A 23,208-nucleotide genomic window follows, 5' to 3' on the forward strand; every position below is an offset into this window, starting at 1 on the left:
TATTTGATTAAGCAGTAAAGTAATAAACCATACTCCGAAAATAGCTAAATCTACAAGCTCATGTTGTGGTCTGGTAGATATGCTATTAGTGTCGAGCGATACAGTCTGAAATCTCTGAATGCAGCCTTCCACGAAGGAGTTGCCCTCTCCCTCTCAACAGCATCAAATTTACGAGCACATCACCACAGTACAACTAGACATTAACATGATCTGGATTAAATTCAGCCACACAAAATCAAGCGCAGGATGAACGCAGCAGACCCGCACACTGAAAGCAAAGGGTGACTTTATTCATTACACATTGATCGTGGTTGTTGTTGACGTTGTTGAGCCTTGGTTTTACGGATGGAAGCGGCTGCCTGGCGGCTGCATATCATCACCACTATTCATCACATCCACATCGGCGGCGGTGAGGACAGCGAGACGAGGCGGGGAGGAGGACCGCTGACGGGCTGAAGGGAGCCGCCGCGGTGCGGTGGAGGAGGAGCCGTGATGGTGGAGAGGTCCGACCGCGCTCCCCTGCTGGACTGGGAGGAGGTGGAGGCTCCGTCCTCCGCGGAGCAACCCGTATCGGAACGGCAGAGCAGCAGTCCCTCGAACAGCCGGGCGCTGGGATGCACCGCGCCCGGGTTTGGGTGGAGCACCAGTCCGGGGGGTCCCACGTCCGTCTCCGAGACAGACGGCGGCGGCGGCGGCGGCGCCCCGCCTGCTTCGACCTCCGCCGCCGGGATCGGGGCTGATGCTGCGCCGTGCCCCGACACAGACGAGCATCCCTCGGGGTTGGGACCCGGGGACGTGTCGCTGGACAGCGAGATTGTGAAATGGGAGGAAAAGGACCAGATCGTGTCGGTCTTTGTGGTGACATTCAACACCAGATCAGGTGAGACTGTAAATATGCAATAGACATTGTAATATGTAGTCCAGTGAAATTGCAAGAACACGGACGGGACAAGAATGCAGCATTATTCCACATGGGGAATTGGGGAAAGGGACATATACATAATGACAAAAGCCTCGCCTCAGTCTATCCAGCTGTACTGTACCTGGCTACACTTCTATGATATCGACGCCCAAACTGAAAAACTCATGCATAGGCTATAGGTTTAAGTACTGTAATAGCAGGTACACTACACGATGTATTGTAGCCTATTTAAAATCCTCAGTGTTAATACATTTAATGCATAATAAAAGTAACCATTCATTGTGGTTACATAATTTGTACAGCTACCTACATTACGATTTACAAATACTTAAATCATCACTGAGAATTATGCTACTGAGCCCTATATATTTATAGCCCTACAATAATGATATTATCCCTGAGGACTGCAATTTTGGAATGATGGGTCTTACTACCATTGATTTACTGAAATGATTGAAGTTCCTCATCTCCATGGCCTGTCCAAACTGAATTGAGATGTCAGTTGAGATGCTGGGATGATGAGAGTGCTGTGTGGTTAAAACCAAGCAGGTGGTGGTTTGGTTTCTTGCAGACTGGGTCTATTCATTTTTAATGAAGCCTGGTGGAAGACCCCTGTGGAACATGCAGCCTATCAGATTACCCACCTGCCACGTCATATTATAGACCACAATTCCACCATTAGAGGCTTTATTGACATGTATTGACCGTGTGAAAACGATATGCTGTAATTATGCATCTTGAACCAATCTAATCTGATCTCGTCAGTGAGCACACATGTCACAGCAGGCTATATCTTGACTGTTTATTTAACTCTGAGAGTGTACAAATGGAACCAGATGTACAGGTCCCATAGTTCCATTTGTACACTATAGTCTCAGAGTTAAATGAATGCTCAAGACTTTACAGTGCAATTTAGGAAACCTCTTTTGGTGCCTATCTTGAAGATGCTACACAGTATAGGCCTACAGTATAAGCCCATAAGACTTCATGTATAAAGTATTCCTGGGGCCCTGCACTCTGTGTTGGTACCTGGATTTCCCAGACACTTCCCGCTCTTCAGAGGTGCCCATATTGACCTATTGCCCACAATGTGTTGGTGCCCACTCTTCTGATTACTCTAATAGAACCTTTATTTATATAATATACTGTACAACTATTAGAGGAGCTTAACCTAAGATGAATGACCACTGTAAAGAACCTCTAGAAACATACAGGGACTGAACTGGTTCTTTGTAGCACAGTGGTGCTATACAGTATAGCACCCCCAAAGAACCACTGAAGAACCACAATTAGTGTGTGTGTGTGTGTGTGTGTGTGTGTGTGTGTGTGTGTGTGTGTGTGTGTGTGTGTGTGTGTGTGTGTGTGTGTGTGTGTGTGTGTGTGTGTGTGTGTGTGTGTGTGTGTGTGTGTGTGTGTGTGTGTGTGTGTGTGTGTGTGTGTGTGTGTGTGACGTTCTAAGTCAAGGCACATTGTGACACGTGAGCTTGTAGATCAGCTGTTTTTGGTGAATGTTGCCACCAGATTAATAGGGATGCTAGGGTTCAAGTCCAATATCAACAGGTACCTTGTGTTCTGTTGTAACTTCCACCTACAGTTAGTGGTGAAGTCCAGTTGTTGTAGCGACTACTTCTTCCCATCAAACCAAATGAAAGTAGTGCTATGAGGATGAGCTGTCGGCAGGAACTGTATGACGCGTTTCAAACAAATCCAGAAAACTTCTTGCTGTTGTTAAGGCGATTTATTGACAGAGTGACAAGTTCCAAAAAATGTACTGAAAAGTTTGATAAAATGAAAACATAAACGTAGGTAGATTAGCCTAGAAACGTATAGATAAACGGTCAACAGAAAATATTGAGCCTAAGCTCACCCCTATTCTCTCACTGAATGCCACGGCCCAGACACACAGCGGACATAACTAAGGTGATTAGCAGACACACAGCAGGAGCTCATCAATTAGGCAAAGGAAGTGGAACATCAAAACCAAGCGTGGGGAAAAACTAAACAAAAAATAAAATCATCAACAAAATGTATATTTTGGCTCCTACACCAGTCATTTACTCAAATGCTGGTTTAAGTTCCATTTTGAGGTACTATTATTTTACTTGTGTATTACCATTTTCAATACTTCTACATCACTACATCTTGAGCAAATATTATACTTTTTACTTCACTACAATTATTTGAAAATGTATAGCTACTGGAGTAGTTACACATTTAGAATATTATTACAAAGACTTACATTAACCATTTAAGACATTTATACTAAAATAAGTCTCACACACTCGTGAGCTTCAGATCGGTTATTTGGACAAATGTTAGTAATTACAAGTATATTTTTATATATAATAGCTTTGTACTTTGAATCTAGTAAAATATTGAAGGCCTTTTACTTGTAACAGAAATTGATATTGTGGTATTACTACCACAGTTGGAGTACTGCTTCCACCACTGCCTGCAGCCTTGGCCTAGACAAGGGATCCAGCTGTTTTCACAGTCTATTGCAGTTAAACTGACTGATGGATGTGTCTGCCTAAGTGCCTAGTGCCTAGCACCGACTGAAAACCAACAGTGGCTGAGTCACCCCTGTTCCTCTGCTCCTATCAGAACATGTTTGCTCAGCTGCTTCTTGAGAGCCAGAACTCACAATGTGTTCCAAGGAATACATTGTTTAACATCGGCAAACATTATAGTGATACTGATTGAATCCCCCTCTTCCTGTGTGTACGCATGCGTGAGCATTAGGCCTACTGTATATGTGTGTGTGTGTGTGTGTGTGTGTGTGTGTGTGTGTGTGTGTGTGTGTGTGTGTGTGTGTGTGTGTGTGTGTGTGTGTGTGTGTGTGTGTGTGTGTGTGTGTGTGTGTGTGTGTGTGTGTGTGTGTGTGTAATCAACAGCGTTAATATTTGTGTGTGTGTGTGTTAGGTAACATGCTGGAGTGGTGTCTGCCAAAGGACATGGATTTGGAGGGCGTGGAGTTCAAAGCCATCGCCAGTGGCTCCCATCGAGTCACCACTGACTTCATGTAAGTGTGCGGTGTGCATACGTTTGATTGATGCTACAAGTATAACACAAAAAGCCCCTAGGGGCTTGTTTCCATTGTGGTCCTGTGTATTCAATTCATCAGGTGAGTGTGAGTGTGAGTGTGCACATGTTTCTACCGAGGGGCAAACCCCCTTCGCTGGAATTGAAGCTCTCTTCCAGGTTCTCGTTCAGCCTGCTGTTCCTATTACTGGCCCAGCAGATGTCGCAAGACATTATAATCTCGATGAGGTTTTGGGACGACTTTATACTTGATTTTATTACCTTTAGTAAACCTTTTCAAAAAATTTTTGTTGTTTTCAATCCCTAGTTTAAAGTATTTTTTTTAAATCATTATGACATGCGTTTAGTAAAACATATGAAAAAGTAGGGTATGTTTATAGGGTTTCTACTGGTTCTACTGAGTGAAGACTCGCCTTCGCTGCGGTTGCAGCCAATAGCATTAATTTCTGTTTGTATTTCGGACCGGATATAGAAAGATGACAGATTTGAAATCTCTGCAAAATAGGCTTCATTGACCGTCTGTAGAAACCAATGGCGTGACTGATGCATTCATGGGCTCAGGCAAGCGGTAGACTGCAAACGGCACCACCTGTTGGACAGCACGGTGAAAAAAAAGACGTGACGGAACGGCAGGACGGCAAAATGAAAACGCATGCAAAAGGAAAAGGCGCTTTCGATGTGTTGCCATGGTAATTCCTCCCAAATGACATTTGTTTCTCTGACATGATGGATAGTAAAAGGAGGACAGCACTTAGTGTATCCCTTGCTTATCTCCAAATAAAAGAAATACAACAATACAACAAAACAACAAAACTTGTGTCATACAAAAGGGGGTACTGTTCAACTAAAATAATTAACTTCTCATTGTCGATGTCAACCTTCATTGTGCTGCTTGTGTGTGCTGGTGCTGTTTTTTTCTTCTTTCCTGCTGAGATTTATCCCTGGAAATGGACTATGGAGCTACGTAACATCCGGTTCTAGATTCCGCCCGGTACCACGGTAAAAAGATTTTAAACTTTGAACGGCAATGCCGTCTGCCGTTACCATCGCCGGTTCTGACTGCCAGGCTGCCGTGCTGTCGTGTCCCGTTTGCTGTCCTGCTCCCATCCACTAAAATGACTTCCGGTTTGCCGTCTGCCTGATTCCATGTGAATGCAGCATGAGTCCATATGTTTTTGCGGTCTATGGTTTCTAGATGTTGTAGAGCAGCTTCAGCCTCCTGCCCTCCTCACCCATTTGAAGCCATCAAAGTAGAAAAGCTTGTTCATTTCCTTTACTGGCGGAATGCTGTCTTAGCGTCTTAGTGCACATGAAAGGCTGCAGGCAGACACAGTGAGGGAAGCTACTTCAAGTTCAGAGTATTAGGGGGTTGCCCCATGTCTCATTCTTGGCAGGGCACCACGACATGTGTTGCCTGGCTAAAAGCACAAGCAAAATGGCACATCCGTCACTGGTGTGACTAAGGCCTCATAGAGTGGTGGTCCAGGGATGGTTTGATGGAAGGAAGTTAGCATCTTCCTGGTCCTCTCTACAAAACGTTTTGCTTTGGATTTCTGAACATTGTAGGTAATAAGCTCGGTGGCAAATGAAAGTTCATGATAAGCTTTGCTCAACAACATACTACTTGTGATGATGTGTATATATAATCTTCCCGACAACCTCTGCAGTCGCATCATTTTTAAAGAGATGTAAAATCTTTCAAATGAATGAATACGCATTAAGGATACATCTCCATCTTATGTTCTTGGCAGGGGCACCACAACAGAGGAATGTTGCTTGGCAAAAAACACAGCCATCTGGCACTCCCCTTACTGGTGTGACTCAGGCCTTATTCTTACTCTCTCTATCTCTCTCTCTCTTTAAAAAAAACTCTCTTTTTTTATCCCCTCCTCTCTCCACAGCTACTTCCGTAAGGGCTCTTACTTTGGGCTGGCCTGTTTTGCCAACATGGCTGTGGAGAGTGCAGTGGAGAGGGGCGCAAGGATGAAGTCAGTGGGCATCTTGTCTCCCTCATACACCCTGTTGTACCGGTACATGAGCTTTCTGGAGCACCAGGTCGGGTAAGAAGAACCACAGATGATAAATAGTGAAAATAGCCAATTGTGGGCTTGTAGATTCACTAGATTCACTATTATCTCTATTTATTTATTTATTTTACCAGTAATTGGGGAAAAAAATGAAAATGTTGTGAGCTTGAGTCCAGGATGAAAGCGAATAATCAGGCCGGTGTACAATAATTAGTTTAGCTGGTGAAGTTGACAGTATTATCCACGACTACGTCACACGGAAAGGATTCACATCCCAATCCGTCACACTTTGAAAATGCCTCTCACTTCTTTTCTCCCCTTTGTTCACTTTCCATTCTGCACTCTGTTCCCCCTTCAGAGTTCCCACAGACACCGTGGCCATGTCTGGCCTTGTGGTATGCATTTGTCATGCTCCTTACTCGTCCAACACCATCCAATCTCTCCATCTCTCCTAGTTATTTACTGAGCCCCGTCTACTTTGTACAAAGGAGCTCCTGTTGTGCTGCCAGTCATGTCCGGCTCTTCCTCTCTCACGCTATTTCTCTCTCCTTCTTAAAGGTATATTCAGTGATTTCACTTAATTCAAATATCACTTTATTTCCCCTTTTATAGAGTGTGCTGACCATGTAAGGAGTTCCTCCCTGTCCCCAGTGAGCCCCTGGGGCAAAAAAAAACCTAGTTTCGGTTTTGCTGTGGCGGGTGAGAAAGCCTTCATCCAATCAGGATGAGAGGGGCCTTCCTCCAATCATGGTCGAGTGGGGGCGGGCCTTGGTGCCACGTGCTGTTGGCCTGTTGCACTTCCCCCACTGTAGAGCGTGTGCATGTGCACATCTTGTTACTGGGGCGGACTGGTTTTTTTTCCAAATCACCCAAATCACTGAATGCTCCTTTAAGCATTGTATGTTCTTGAATTGAATTCAGGATCATCACATGCACACACAAACCTGCACACATTGCTGGCTATGTGGAGCTGCAACTCTCGATTATTCTATTAGTGATTATTCTATCGATCACTTTTTCATTTCATCGAATCGTTTTGAAGCACATTTTTAGATTTTATATATCAATGCAGCAACGCAGAACAACACTCATTGTGGGACTGTGCTTACTGTAAAACTCTGCAAGCACAGTCCCAGTAGGCCAAGGATGAACCTGATCATGCCAGGCTGTGTCACACATGGCCTTGTACGTTATCCCACCTTTAAGTCTTTAGATGGAGAGGAAGAAAATCTTTAGGAGTCATGAACCCACAACCTTTGGCTTATGAACCCCTGATTTATTTCTACGGCATGGAAGATCCAATTGAGAACTTAATACATACTTAACCCAACTTTTTGAATTTAGAGAGTCAAGTGTTCTTTGAGTTTTGAACCCTAGACCTTCGGTTTATTAACCTCTGATTTACTGATTTTATCTCCTGAGCCAAGTTTGCTCAGAATGTTACACTTAACCCACCTTTAAGAAATTAGATGGGGAGTATCTCCTGTACTGTTCAAAGAAGTCCTTGAGCTCGACCTCATTGAACCTCATTGTTTTCGACAATCAATTGGTGGGCATGGGCGTACATAACATAAGCAATTCCCTGACTTCCCCATAGACTTACAGTATGTAGTCTTGTCTGGATGGTCTTCAGACCGGTTGGTCCTGAGGATCCTATTGAAACCAGTGAGGAGACTCACCGGGAGGAAACAGTGCGTGTGGAGGAACACACTATTTATTTTATTTCCTCATAGTTCAGCACCTCTGCCTTGCCCAACCTGTAAAGAGTCACTAGTGAAGCAACAAAAATCCCCCTGCCCGACATCCCTCCCACGAACAGTCAATTTTGTTTGATGGAATGCCTGGCTAAAGCCGGAACCACCGCTGAGGATTCAAACCCCTAGTCCTCACGATGCACCACCCGAGAGGCGAGCCCTGTTTTTCTAATATCCCAATAGGTTCAGCTTAGAAGAAAATGTGTTTTGTTCCAACAGCATTCAGGTTAATTTCTTATGTGTTACGTGTTTGTTAATTCTGTGTCATTGTATTTCATTTCCACCAGGCTCCAGCTGCAGAATCCTGGACACTACTCTCCATTGGAAGCCTTCTATGAAGACAAGAGAGCTTTGCTGCCACCCAGTGGTGAAGAGGCTGTTACTGCATGTCCGGCCAACGCCTGGGGAGCTGCACTCAATCACAGCATGCACCCTGAAATGAAGGTTGGGGACTTACCTATTTGCGTGGGGTATTCATTTAAGGGAAAAACAAACAAACATAAAACATGAAATATGACGATAAAGGTTTTCTTTCCCAACAGTGACATTTTGTTAGCTAAGCACTGTGAGGTTTGATCTTCCTGTACTTCTGTGTCCAGATCACCCACCCAGCAGGCTGCATGTCCCAGTTCATCAGGTTCTTTGGGGAACAGATCATGGTGCTGTGGAAAATGGCTCTGCTCAGGAGACGCATTCTCATCTTCTCCCCTCCTCCTGTAGGGGTCGTCTGCTACCGAGGTGAGGAGTCCCACGGCTTTCTTTCATCTGACAGTGTGAGCTAGCCTATGACACTGGTGCTCAAAACGTTTTGTGCCAGGGAAAATTGCAGATCTACAAGCTGACAACATGTTGCACCGCGATACATTGTGAGCTTGTAGATCGTCAGTTTTCAAAAAGCCTATGTACAGTAGGGTTAAAGTGGTTAGACTGACTTTGATGTTATATTAATACATTTAGCTGGGGAAGCCACTCAAGACACCTGGGGGTCTCCGGACCCCACTTTGAGAACTTTGAGCTATGACATCTATTTGAGGGAAATGGTAGAGCAGAGTTTAGGATCCAAGGATTTTAGGATACAAGAACTCTTAATATAAATTAAGCTTAATTCCTCTACAACAGTGGTTCTCAATGGGGCCCCCAGCAAAATAAGCAACAGTTTAATTTCAGTATTATTTCACGGCTAGAACATAAGGCCCAATGAGAGAACGTATAATAAGAATTACTATTGAAGATCATAGGTTTCACTCTCCCCATTGTTTTCTCCCCACTTACAGTGGACAGTTGTTGAATCTGTGCTAAATCTAACAACATAATATCCGCTCTTATGGGGTCTACTACACGTTTTCAAATGGGGTTTCGTATCCGCTCCTATGGGGTCTACTACACGTTTTCAAATGGGGTTTCGTATCCGCTCTTATGGGGTCTACTACACGTTTTCAAATGGGGTTTCGTATCCGCTCCTATGGGGTCTACTACACGTTTTCAAATGGGGTTTCGTATCCGCTCCTATGGGGTCTACTACACGTTTTCAAATGGGGTTTCGCAGCCTAATATACATATCAACATGTGAGTCCTCGTACAGACGGAAACACACGTCGCACGCCACACACTTTCCATCCCACGGTATTTCTCCATGAATCAGCGTAATCTCCTCTCTCCCCCAGTCTACTGCTGCTGCTGCCTGGCAAACGTCTCCCTCCCAGGAGTGGGCGTGTCTGTTCCAGAGTTCCGCCCCTTCTTTTATGTCAACGTGGCTGACATCAGCGCCCTGGAGAATGAGCTGGCCTACGTAGCATGTGAGTGGGTTCAGCAGGCATGGCGACCAGAGGCCGAAGAGATTATGACATGTCGTTGATGGGTATGCATGTCAACAGGTGCATGAAGTACATGGGATTCCCTACTTCCTACTGGACGAAAATAAGACAGAATATGTGGATCCCGGACTTCATGCGGCCAGTCTATGATGTACAAAGACATCGGTTACCTCCATATTTGAGCAAAGTTAAATCTGACCTCCATCATCGTCCAGTAAAAACAAAAAAGTTGTTAAAGGTCCAGCTTTGAGCGATTGTGCGATAGGGTAGAGTATTATGAATTATACACGTTTCGGGCTGTGTGGTGGAAATCCGCTTCTCAGTGTGTTTCCAAATGGTAATCACAATGGTCTGTGACTGTTATGCGGGCAAAAACACAGACATTTGAAGGAATTTAGAAGAAAAAAACAGGCCGGACAGCCCCCAAAAAGAGGACATGTCCGGGTAAAAGAGGACGTATGGTCACTCTAGTGACACACACACACACACCCCTTTATATTAGAGTCGGGTGTGTTTTTTTATCAAACTTCAGTTTTTGTTACCCAGAATTAATTTGTGTCACATGAACATGGCGGCCCACACAATCAAGAACAAAATGTAAAGTTAAAGATGTACCTGGTGCTCATGAGCAACTACACACCCTGACATTAGATTTTGTAACACACTGGTCGATAACATGTTTCACAAATCCTACTTTCCACCTCCAGGCATACTGTAAACGCGTGTCTTATGAATTGAATAAGAATACAAATGATTGGTTGGTTAATTGATTGATTGTCTGATTACGGTATACACATGAACACTTGCCATACTGTGTGTGTGTGTGTGTGTGTGTGTGTGTGTGTGTGTGTGTGTGTGTGTGTGTGTGTGTGTGTGTGTGCGTGTGCGTGTGCGTGTGTGTGCGTGTGCGTGCGTGCAGGCACCACTGAGAAGATCTTCGAGGAGAAAAAGGATCTCTATGATGTATACGTGGACAACCAGAATGTGAAGACCTACAGAGAAGGTCTGAAGCCTCTACTCCGTCTCAGTGCTGCAGACAGGGACAAGTACCGCAAACTCACTGAACAGAGGTGGGCACATTGAGCAATACTGTCATGGCCATCACTGTAGCTGTTTCTAACATTGTGGCAACCTGGGGGAAGTGGAGGCAAGATTCACAATAAAATAAGTCCCAGGACGCTATTTTGCGTGTCTTAACCGTCTGCCTGCCGCCATTCATTAATCCCTCGATTGCGTATTGCCAAGGTTTTATCGCGCGTAACACTTACTTTGAAGATCCAAATATCCGTAATCGCATTGTTCCTGTGAAAAGCTGCTGTGTGTGGTATCATGACCGGTTGTTGTTGTCTCGCTCGGCGGTGGAAAAAGCTGACCGCGAGTATCACAGCGCCTGCTACAGGCCGTTGAAAACGCTTGTCTGGGACAAAGCGTCCTCTGCAATGTCGCTTCTGTGAGATAAAGCCGTCTGAAACCAGAGCCGGCAATGTAAGTGGATGCGCGCGCATTTTCAAAATGGCCGCGCCCATTGTGTCAGAAGCATAACAAAGCTAACTGACGGTAGATTTCGATACGATCGTATTAAAACATGCATTAATTAATACATCGCTGTTAAAACGGCTTTTCCGTTTGTGGCAGGCCACAAGATTCTACGTTTTAAAATTCCTATGTTCCCGGCAGGCCTCGTGTTAAGTACCAGGTCTTGTGACTTAACCTGTAGGTGTGGCCAATGCTGTTTGGCCACTCAAAATAGCTAAACAGCATTGGCCACACCTCCAGGTCTTAAAGATCTTAACTCTTTGACTGCGATATTTAATTTACCAAAATATCCGCTCAACGAACGGCTCACTCATTACCGGTGTGCGACTATACTGTAGGTTAGGCCAGAAATAACCCCCCATCAGTCTTAAATTCTTTGGGTATCTAAGAAATGTGTTGTTATAATCAATAAACATACTTTGTAAAAAAAATCAAATATGATTATTTTTGGGGGATCACGGCCTGAAAAGGTTGAGAACCACTTGAGTAGGCAGACCACCTATAGGCTCCAACCACTGCAGATGTGCTTGTTTTATTGTATTAACATACTGTAGAATGTAGATACAATTTGATTGTGTGTGTGTGTGTGTGTGTGTGTGTGTGTGTGTGTGTGTGTGTGTGTGTGTGTGTGTGTGTGTGTGTGTGTGTGTGTGTGTGTGTGTGTGTGTGTGTGTGTGTGTGTGTGTGTGTGTGTGTGTGTGTGTGTGTGTGTGTTCGTGCATACGTGTGTGCAGGCAAATGTTGCTCTATTCACAGGAGGAGAATGGAGACTGTGTGTCAAGTGAAGAGGATCTCTTTATTCTGTAAGTATATTAGAGTAAATTCTGTTTGTATATAATTAGAGTACTCAAGACCTATTCAACATCTGGTGAACAACTCTTAGGCAGAGGACAGCAGGAGGACAGGACAGCTTGATTTAATTTAATTATTCTTTTGATGTACCTTTGATGTACCCCGGGAGCAGTATGGGTTAGCGCCCCTGCTTGCATCCTCCGTGAGGAGGAAGCCCAAAAACCTTCGATGAGGCCTTTAGGAGGGCCATTCGAGCCGCAAGTGGAGTCTGCAGTACTACCGTTGCCCAGCGGTGGAGCCTGCAGAACCACTGCGGCTCAAGAATCCACCACTGCGGAATGAAGTGTCTGGTGCAACGCACAGGTCCTCGCGGTACTCCTGGTGAGAGCAGGAGTGGACCTGGTGAGACGTAGGAGGGGCCCGGACAGGAGGCAACCAGAGCCTAGTCCCTCCACTTACCAGAATAGTCCCGGCATAGTAGTTCCGGAGTGGTTCCAACGGATTGTGCGGCCCTGTCGTTCCCTAGTGGTCTGATCGAGGGTAGCTACTGGGACGTAAGTCGGGACTTGATCACCCCGGCTGGGTCACCCGAGTGAGGGGTATGATGTTTGCGAGACCCGAAACCCCGATGACCTTGGGATACATCACTGAGGATACGTCCCAGTTGCATCCAGGCGGTGTTATTTTCGTTCGTGCTTTGCGTAATGGTTGACTTAATTACATAATTTAGCAATAATTCTAGCATATGCCAAGTGTTTATCTACTGAAATAATGGAATTATAACAGACTTGGTGTAATCAGTCCTATAGGATAACAATAAATCTATCATCTTGATCAAGAGCTTAGACATTAGTGTCCATCATCCACGCAAGATAACCCACACCTCTGACTGGCTTTCATTGTATTGTATTGCATTACACTCTGATGTTGCAGTTAATTAGAATCACCTGTCATTTTATTTCCCTAGCTTTTTCCTGGAGCAGAACAACAGGATTTTCCAGACTCTGAGTGAGGTGGCGGGGAGCCCCGATCCCACACTGACACAGGAGAGTGTGAGGGCCATGGGCCTGGATCCGCATGGAGACCGGCTGTTCTTGCTCCACCTGCTGGAGATCTATGGCTATGACACCCTGCTGGTGTCCGACCAGCTCTGCTGCAGCTGAAGTGCACCGGGCCGGCTACCTGCCTTTCATCAGGGTGGGTTATTCAACTTGAGCCACTTTAAGGCCAACGTTAGCCTCCCAGAGACTCTGGTACCTCTATGAACCTCTAGAAATGTGGTGCAGTACAGCTCTGTCTTCATTTATGGATCTGCTCTCGTTATGGATCTGCCGTCACAGACTCAAATGCAAACGGGATGAATGCAAATGTGGTCAATTCCACATTGTACAACATCCCCTGGAGGCAAACTCACTCTCCAGTTGCAATACCTCCATTTGGCTGACTGAAATAATGGATTATTTTCAGTTAAGTGTATTATAGATGTATCTATTCTAAATTTAAGAAAAGCTGTCGCAAAAAAGTGTCAAAGTGTCTAAGTAGTCAGTAAAAGTGTGGCTAACCCTGGGAGGTAACCCTGGGAACCCCCAAGCTTCTTTCGACGATCATGGATGTGCAACATGGACTGCTAAACTACAGCCGTCCTGTAAATACAAATGCAGATTCATAACCTATTTGCTGTGTGCGACTGTGCGTGCGTGCTTGTGTGAGTGGGGTGGGGTCTATCTCTCCCAGTTCCCTCTTCTTGTTTCAAGTGCTGGATTATAAATTGTTAAGTGCATTCATCTCAGATCTGAGCCTGACCTGTGCCATTAGTAGGTTAGTGTGCTTTGGTATAATTTAGAGGTATACCTGTAAGCATAAATACAGACAATCTATAATTTAATTAAAAAAATACTTAATAAGTTTTGTGATACAGACAGCCACTGAGGGTCTAAATGACAGGCCGTAATGAGAATGTAAAATTATAATATTTTGTCATGCATCATGTACAGTAGTACTTTAAGCTGATCACATGAGTCAATGTACTGATGGGTGACCTTAGAAGTTGACACTTCGATAAGATTATAGCAGGTTTAAAATATGAAGAAACAAGAGGCTCTGATCTTTGAATGTCTGGCTTAGGGCTTTTTGTTTTTAATTGAGGTAAATTATTTTCAGTTCTCAGCAAGTCACCGGTGTTGTTGACTGTTTTTAAGCTGTTATATTGATAGGCCCTATGCAGTTCAGTCTTCAGTGTTTCTGAGAACACTGGATATCAGATTGAGATGTTCTGACTTTAATTACAGAGGACTATTAGGCCATTTGATACATATGGGCCTGAATCTGAAGACAGAAATGTGAAACTAGTTGAGACCATTGTGCTAACATGTGAAAATGTACAAATCCACTGAAGTGCGCTCACTTTAAGGCCTGTTACCATGCTTCTGAGAAGTTCAAGTTGCTTTGGTCACTCTAACGTTCTGTCTTCTGGAGGAACGGTATGCCATACTTCAGCCTACTTGAACCACATTCAAAGTTGTTAATGAGTTACACTCTGCAATACTTCTGTGTTATTTATATTATTTGCTTTGAATGTAAATATTCAATAATTGTGTTTTCTATTTCTATTTGTTTAATGACTTTAAATATCCAGTTACGTCTATCTGTGAAGGAGGAGGGTATCAGTTGAATGTGTTTTGTAATCATAATCATAGAACTTGCAATCATGTTAATTCAACTCTGAGGGTGTACACATGTCACCAAATGGACCCTTGCAGTTTAATTTGGTTCCATTTGTACAATCTCAAGGCACACACAGGCAGCGTGACGAATGAACAATCCCAAAATGCATTGCGAATATTTCACATCAAACTATATTAATTTGGTGAGGTCAATGCATTTATTTTAATTAATTCAATTTAAAAAACGCTCCTGGTTGTGAGGACCTTCAGAGTTACATGGATAAATTAACATTACATTTTACTGTATACGTGCTATCTTTACAGTCTATCCAAAGCTAAGGCAGACATCTCTAGACTTGAATGGATTAAAACAGTTTCACTGTTCATTTTACTGTAAATTGTTTCAAGAAAAAAGTACACCACTGACAATTCGTACGAGGACAACACTGATGTCACGTTAATAAAAGAAAGTGACCTGTAGCTACAGGTTGTTGGTCTTTCATACCTCACCATCATTGCAATTTTAAAGATTACCGTATAAAATCACACTTGTGTGAAGTGAGGTGCGCAGCCATGGCAGTATTTATATCAGCCAGATGACGTCTTAGGTTGTCATTTAGTGCCCTAAACAAACATTAAAAGTCCATAGACTTGGCTGGCCTATGACGTAACTTTGGAAAGCCATGCATTGGAGGGGCTAGCGCCCCTCAGAAATATCAAAGACCTTCTAGTTTCTTTGTCTTTCCTCTTCAGCTATTCATCAGTGTTCATGTGGAAATGTACTTTTCTCCCCCCACGCTCCGAATTCACTGGTGTCGTCTTGTCACTGCTGACCACCAATAACCAACCACTACTGGTTATTCTGCCCGGCCTAAGTGCACACACACACACACGTCACCATGACTCAGCCATATATGGGCAATAAAGAGACTCATATGGCATAAAAGATACAGATCTCCATATATGGGCATACTGTATCGGTCAGGTCGACGATGTGTTATACAAAAATCCGTTCTTTTACATTTTGAGCTTTTTGTTACATTATGGGCTTTTAATACATAGGCTAGTTTATTACATTATGAACTGTTATTACATTATGAGCGGCTACGTAATATATATATATATATATATACTGTATGGAGGACCTGGAGGTCTCTGTATCTCTATGACCGTGTCCCTTTTATGTCCATATATGTCTGATGTCATTATATGCCAATATATGGGCATATTGTCAGATTGGCAGTTCTGGATGCGACTGAGAGCCAATCAGACACCAGAGAGTGATGATGTCAAAATGTGTATACTGTATATAAACTCTACTCTTCAACCAATTGTGTTTTTTGCTTAGAGAACAAGAATGAGTGGTGGTGAATTCAACCTTGGTCCAACCTCAAATACGGGTTTCACATTCGGAGGAACCCCTAGAGCTGCTGCCACAACACCCGGCACTGGGGCTTTTAGCTTTGCTGCCCCTCCAACGAGCACTGCAGGTGGAGGACTCTTCTCTTTTACCAACCCAGCATCCACTGCTGCCGCCCCTCCAGGTGGGCTGTTTTTCTCAGGTCAACAACACCCTCAAGCTCCACCGGCGGCATCCACGGTAGCACCTGCAACAAGTGTCCCAGCTTCCCTGACCGGCCCTACTGGCTCCCCTGGTTTTGGCGGGTTTAACTTTGGTGGCCCTGCAAAGAGCACTGCAGGTGGAGGAGCCTTCCCTTTTGGGACTCCAACAACCACTGCTGCCTCACCTGCGTCTGGGGGCTTTGGAAATCCATCACAGATGTCACAGGCTCAAATGCCGCTTCAAGCTCCACCTAACTTTAACTTTAGTGCCTCTGCAAAGAGCCCTGCCAGTGGAGGAACCTTCTCTTTTCAACCTGCAGGTGGGTCTGTCTTTGGGAGTACATTACAGACATCACAGCCTCATGCACAACCTGCAGGCACAACAGCACCTGCTTCGGCATTCAAGACCCCCAGCAGTGTCCAGACTACTACAGCAGCCCGTACTGCATCACCCGCTTTAACAGTCACAAGTCTGCCCCTGGCTGCCCCTGCTGTCTCTTCAGGTTATGCCGGGTTCCTATCGAAGACCAACCAGGCCAGTAGCACTAACCCAAGTGGGGGGCTTAGCTTTGGAGCAACTGCCAAACCTGCAGCCACTATAAGCAGTACATCAACTGAAATGAGCTATGCCCAGCTCGAAGATCTGATCAACAAGTGGAGTATCGAGCTAGAGGACCAAGAGAGACATTTCCACGAGCAGGCAACTAAGGTTAATGACTGGGATCGCATGCTAATAAAGAATGGCGAGATGATCACATCCCAGCACAAGGAAATGGAAAAACTGAAACTGGACCAGAGACGGCTGAATCAGGAGCTGGATTTCATCCTGTCCCAACAGAATGAGCTGGAGGACTTGCTCTCCCCACTGGAGACGTCTATGAAAGAGCAGAGCAGCAGAACCACCAACCAGAACGCAGATGTAGAGCGCGAGAAAACATACAAGCTTGCCGAGAACATAGACGCACAGCTCAAAAAGATGTCACAGGATCTGAAGGAGATCATTGAGCACCTCAACACATCATATGGCCCAACAGATACCAGTGATCCACTTCATCAGATCTGCAAAATTCTCAATGCCCATTTGGATTCACTTCAGTGGATTGATCAGAATACAGTTCTTCTACAGAGGAGAGTGGATGATGTGTCCAAATTGTGACAGCCTCACTTATTGCCTGAACATGTAGCCTACATTTTCTGTGAAAAAGGTTTTTTATATAAAAAAGACCAACAACAACATCAGTTCCATTTCACAAGCAGCAGGGTGCTGGATTTGGACCTGTTTTGAACCGACAATGGCAGAGATCCAGACATTGTTTGTTTGTGAGGCTCAGAGAAACAATCCAGGATCTAATGGAAAACTGAATGTCAGGCTGTGAGTCCGGAACTGCAGAATGACGAGGCACTGCAGCCCAAATGCAAGTGAACACGAGGAGCACAAAGAATGAACTAAGAAACCGTGGGAAAACACTAGAACACAACTTACTGACTTACTGCATGGCATGTATGGCACCCATGAAATCCCTGCCCTGGTTACAGGTGTCTACTGTAGCTGCCTGTCTTAACAGTATACAGCTGTCATACGGTAGCTAGAAGGGGCCCACTTGTATAGAACCTGGAGTTGTAAGGTGTTTATACGAGCAATTGCAAAATATGCCATTATGAGTGGTTATCCGGAGGCCCCTTTTACACAAATAGTTTTTTTGGGCAGTCACAAAACGTGGTCTGGTTTGCCTCCCCTGCCATTCCGGAAAACAAATGTGCCTTATGAGCTGAGAGTAGGCCGTCTGGTAAGGTGTTTGATTCCCTGCTCTTCTTACATAACCCACATAATGTGGTGGGGGTTCGGTTCTCTCCATGCCATCCTCGTGAAGCATTCATGCCCACTGAAGGAAGACCTTACATAACTCATGCTGCAGTGGTAAAAATAATAAATCACACCCGTGTGAAGTGAGGGGCGATCTTATCATCGTACATCATCATACATCATCTCATTCCGGCCAATCAGAATTTGCGTCCTCACCGTTGTCTTCAATGTTTGTGTTTACACGAACACTCAAAACTGTCCATTCATTGTCAATGGGATTTCATGTTTGTGTAGGACAAGGTTTGTACACAAAACGTGTGTGTACGCACACACACACACACACACACACACACACACTGCTTGCTAGTTCATATGGCCAGGCAGGTTATAAAGGCGACTTTCATCAAGTGGCCTTTAACATCATACAGAAATATTTCCCCCCTTCTTTTTGTCTTTGTTGCTTAGCAACTGCTCAAGCAGAAGCGAGATGCTCCGAGTTCTCAGCAGCATTTGTACCACAATGGGCCCACTGGGGAGTTAAGTGTCTCTTTCTGTGTGTGTTGCCCGTGCTGTAGGCCTACTTAGTCTGCAAGCTGTTAATAAAAATCACACCCGTGTGAAGTGAGGTGCGCTCTTATCATTGTACATCATCATGCATCATCTCATACTGGCCAATAAATATGCCTGTTGCCTGTGATTGGTTAGCTGATTTGCTCGTTTACATATGATGTAAATTTTCCCTTCAATGTCAATGGCTTTTAATGTTTTGATGTTTTGGGTCATACATTCTGACGTTATTTCTCCGTTCATCGTCAATGGCAAAACTTGAGACGGGCAGACAAAATTTAGCTGACATTTGACCGGAATTCTCTTACCGTGGTCAATGGCAAATCTTGAGACGTGTGGGGACAAAAGCTGTTTATAGAAGGGGCTACCTTCTTAGCAACCATCCATCTTCAACCACGTTGCGGGTCGCGGGGGCAACATCTCCACCAGAGAGCTCCAGACTTCCCTCTCCAGAGCAACATTAGTAACTTCCTCCTGGGGGATCCCGAGGCGTTCCAAAGCCAGTGAGTGAGTTGATGTAATCCCTCCATCTCATCCTTGGTCTGCCCGGGGATCTCCTCCCAGTGGGACGTGCATCGAGGACCTCCTTAGGGAGACGCTCGAGAGGCATCCTAACCAGATGCCCGAACCACCTATAAGCTGGCTCCTTTCCAGGCGCAGAAGCAGCGACTCTACTATGAGTCTCTTGTGTGACTGAACTTCTCATCCTATCTCTAAGGGAGATACCAGCCACCCGTTGGAGAACTCATTTCAGCCACATCTGCACGTCTCTGCTGTCTGGAAGAAACCACATAACTCAAAATCTTTAATTTTTCAGGAAAAAAATAAATATATATAGCATTGTTCAATAGCATTGATTTATGAAATAAAAAGACAAAAATCAAACCCTCAAAAATGCAGTTAGGTGGTTTCTTCCAGACAGCAGACATTTAGTGTAACATGCAGTTTATACAGTTGGCAGGGTGTGCCTTCATATTACTATGCACTAAGCAAAAATGTTTCCCACTCAACCCTTGGAAATATGAACAGTGCTTTGAAAATCCTATTGGGATAACTAATATGACGTGTCCTTCATGGGCCAGCAAATTGTTAATAGGATCTCTCTCTCGCTCTCTCTCTCTCTCTCTCTCTCTCTCTCTCTCTATGTCTGTTCCTATCTCTGACTCTCTATCAATCTCTCCCATGCCAAGTCCCTTCCCCTCCGAGTCCCCTTCTGAGTCTCCCTCCGTTGCTCCCGTTCCTCTGCATCGCTCTCCATCATTCTTTAATCCCCTTGTTTCTCTCCATCTCTCTCTGTCTGCCTCCAAAGAATGCACGAATGGAAGCAGCTGGGTGTCACCCCAGAATTGGTTCTGTCTGAGAGGCAGTTGAAGTGCGATGGAGAGGAAACGGGAGACAAGGAGAGCATTGGAACATCTGAGCTCTCGATAATGACGTCTGAATAGTTAACTAGAATAAGTGCTCCTCGGAGCACAGATTTCCACCAGGTCAGGGACATTTGTTGTGGCCGTGCATTGTTTGGTATTAAGTGATCATAGAAGTAGCATGTTAATAGCCAATATACAATGTCTTACAGTGGCATAGAATATTTAAAAAAATCACACCTGTGTGAAGTGAGGGTTGCTCTTATCATCATACATCATCACATTCCAGCCAATCACTTTTGGCGTCCTCACTTTTTATTGCTCAGCCAATCAAATCATCGCTATGGGGTACACACAAACACACAAAGCTGGGCATAGGAGGGCGCCCCTCAAAAATCTGAAAGATCCGTCTTGATCACATACAATATAAAATCATGTGTACCGATTTGCGTGATATTTCGGCCTCATTTGTCAAGGACCCACAAATGATATTTTGTGCCGGAGGCAGGGACCCCCGGAAGCAAAGAGTTGAGTTAAAAATGTTTTACACACTGTGTTACACAGTGAATTCCAAATACATTATAGTGTATATGTTCCACAATGACATTCATACAAACATATTGTCCATGTCGTGAAAACCTCCAAAAACCAAAACTGTTACTTTCAAAAGCAGCCGATCTACAAGCACACGCTTCACGCAGCGTTTCTAGCTTGTGAATCTGCTACTTTTGATGCTTTTGTGACTCGGTAGTATAATGAAGTAGGGCATTCATTTACAAAAAGTAAAGTAATCTCTTATACCAAGCTCAAGGACACCATGCCATAGGGGAGCCAGGTCAATCAACTGTAATCAAGGTTCTGAGGAAGAGTGGAGCACCGTGGGACTAAAAAAGGAGGAAGAGAGACAGTCTGAGAGTGAGAGAAACAGGATGGATGAAGATGGATGGATGGATGGATGGATGTGATTCGTTGTGTTATCCACTTCTTCAGTATTTTACATATAGATGGGAGCAGATGCTGAAAGACCAGCATTGCTCTCTTGGTGGAGATGCCCTTCATGCCTCCTATCCCCTTCCCTAGCTTGATGCTCAGGGCAGCATACATTATATTGAAGGCTAACGGCGCCAGAGTTTAGCTGTTCACAGACGGACGCTACACACACACACACACACACACACACACACACACAGAGGAATTACAAAGGCAGGAGGAGAGAGAGAGAGAGAGGGGAGGGGCGAGCATCTGATGGAAATACGACTTGCAGGCTGCAGGAGAAGTAGCATACTAGCTGTTGGCAGGCACGCTGAACTGCATGGTCCGGATTTTACTGCAGGTATTTATTTTTCTCTCTGTCTCTGTCTCTCTCTCTCTGTGTGTGTGTGTGTGTGTGTGTGTGTGTGTGTGTGTGTGTGTGTGTGTGTGCGCGCGCGCGCGTGCGTGCGTGCGTGTGTGCGTGCGTGCGTGCGTGTGCTGTACCGTGTAGACACACCACATCTGCTAACAGATCTGTTATTCTGTTATTGTGAAATGTGAATGGTCTTTCAGTTGTAGGTTGAAACGCAGAAGGTTCAGAGAGATAGAGAGAGCTTTGTCACTTCACAGACTAGTACAGTACAAGGCATTATAAAATATCTCCATGATAGAATAGGAGAGACTCGGAGGAGAGAACAACGTGAGAGAAAACCAAAGCAGCTGAGCTCGCACGAGATCAGATGTGATCAAAACAATTAAAGCAAGGTCAGTCAGCAAGAGAGAGAGAGAGAGAGAGAGAGAGAGATGGTGTGTAGCTGCATGGCAACCAGTGAATGACTGGAATAGACATGTACTGTAATGACGCAGCAGATATCCCAGGCAGTCACCATGCCTTCCGTTGTGTCTGTCCCTGCATGCATCCATGCAGTGCGCTGTCTGTCTGCCCGTGTCTCAGGTCCACTATGGCAGGACTGCAGCGGCTGAGTCTGCCTGGAGCTTGAAGAGCGCCACCCCCTGGGCTTTGTTTGCACCCGCTGGAGCCTCCTCTCTGACTCCCTCCAGGGGGCCATCCTCCTGCCTCGGCAGGTCCTCTCCTCTGACTCCCCACAGGGGGCCACCCATCCTCCTGCCTCGTCTCCATCTCTGCAGCACAAGTCGACGTCAGGGCACCCCCTTGACACTTTCCCCGGCCCCCTCCTCCCGGAACCCGCCGAGCCCCACCTCCGACCACCAGCACCATGGATGGACTGCGTCTGCCGCCGGTTATAGAGGAGGCCATGGATCCCTCTGGTTAGTGTGTGTGTGTGTGTGTGTGTGTGTGTGCGTGCGTGCGTGCGTGCGTGCGTGCGTGCGTGCGTGCGTGCGTGCGCTTATCTGGATGGTACATTTGCAATGCATGCACCCACTGTACATGTGGAGCGTCAGTCGTTCTGGAGGCCAAGGACCCCCATTTGAAAAGATTTTGTGCCCAGGGCCCATTGAAAGAAGACATTTCTTGTTAGATTACGTTCAAAAGTCTACTGATCTGAATAGTAATCTTATACTGCTCTCTCATTGGGCTATAGCAACTTCTAGTCGATGAAATAATGGTGAAATTATAAAAAAATAAATAGATATTCAAATTAACTTTTTAACTCAATGGAAACATATATAACCTATAATAATGATGCTTTCCTGGGTTCCCAATGCGAGTCAGATACACAGAACAGAGTCGTGCATTTCCTGTCAGTATGTTGGTTGGTTGGTCACCCCAGGCAAGCCCCCATATATGGTGCCCAGGTCTCGTGACATCATCAAGGATGGAGATGTGGAGACCCTGATGTCATAGAAAATGCAACCTGCTGTCGCAGTTAAGCCCATATATGGAGATCCCTGATGTCATCAATATTGGCCAGCAACTCTACACCTGACCTCAAACCTCAAACCCTTAGATCTCCATATATGGATATATGTCAGAACCTGTTCTGACATTCCATATGTTGATCCTTCCCCATCCATCCTTCCTCTTTAATGTTTCCCTTTTGACTTATACCTGTCCATTCAAATTTCAAACTCTAGATGGGCCTGCACTAAAGTTATTAGTGCAGCCACGCCCAGCAGCCGGCGAAAACTAGAGTTCTCAACAGGCCCACCTGTCCATTCAAACTCTAAACAGGCCTGCCCCAAAGTTATTAGTGCAGCCATGCCCTAGCCTGGTGGAACCACTCCCCCTGCTGGACAACATTTGCATTCTGCCAGAAGGGTGAGCCTGGGCTCTCTCGGGCAGTGAAGATGTACTCCGGACCAATTCTGGCTGGAGCGATATGCGGCTGTATGGGGCCGCTAGAGGCGGGATCAACGCTAGACTTATGACATATTGAAGCTGTGCCACAGCGCAAATGTAAACTC

General features: G+C 45.1%; 2 protein-coding genes across 2 annotated transcripts; both read left to right on the plus strand.

Annotated features, from left to right (window-relative positions):
• Nucleotides 1-492: 492 nt before the first annotated feature.
• LOC306916653 (DENN domain-containing protein 11-like) lies at nt 493-15,030 on the plus strand (the record flags this gene model as incomplete). The annotated part of the gene is made up of 9 exons (XM_079494628.1): nt 493-880; nt 3,845-3,944; nt 5,866-6,024; nt 8,033-8,189; nt 8,345-8,483; nt 9,410-9,541; nt 10,479-10,629; nt 11,830-11,898; nt 12,855-15,030. The coding sequence occupies 9 exons, from the start codon at nt 493-495 to the stop codon at nt 13,048-13,050; spliced, it is 1,491 nt and encodes a 496-aa protein (XP_079350754.1). The 3' UTR covers nt 13,051-15,030.
• Nucleotides 15,031-16,732: 1,702 nt separating this feature from the next.
• LOC306916655 (nuclear pore glycoprotein p62-like) lies at nt 16,733-17,418 on the plus strand (the record flags this gene model as incomplete). Its single annotated transcript, XM_079494630.1, has 1 exon — nt 16,733-17,418. The coding sequence occupies one exon, from the start codon at nt 16,733-16,735 to the stop codon at nt 17,267-17,269; it is 537 nt and encodes a 178-aa protein (XP_079350756.1). The 3' UTR covers nt 17,270-17,418.
• Between the last annotated feature and the right edge of the window lie 5,790 nt (nt 17,419-23,208).

Source organism: Electrona antarctica, assembly GCF_951216825.1.
Source record: "Electrona antarctica genome assembly, chromosome: 23".
Lineage (NCBI taxonomy): Eukaryota > Metazoa > Chordata > Actinopteri > Myctophiformes > Myctophidae > Electrona > Electrona antarctica.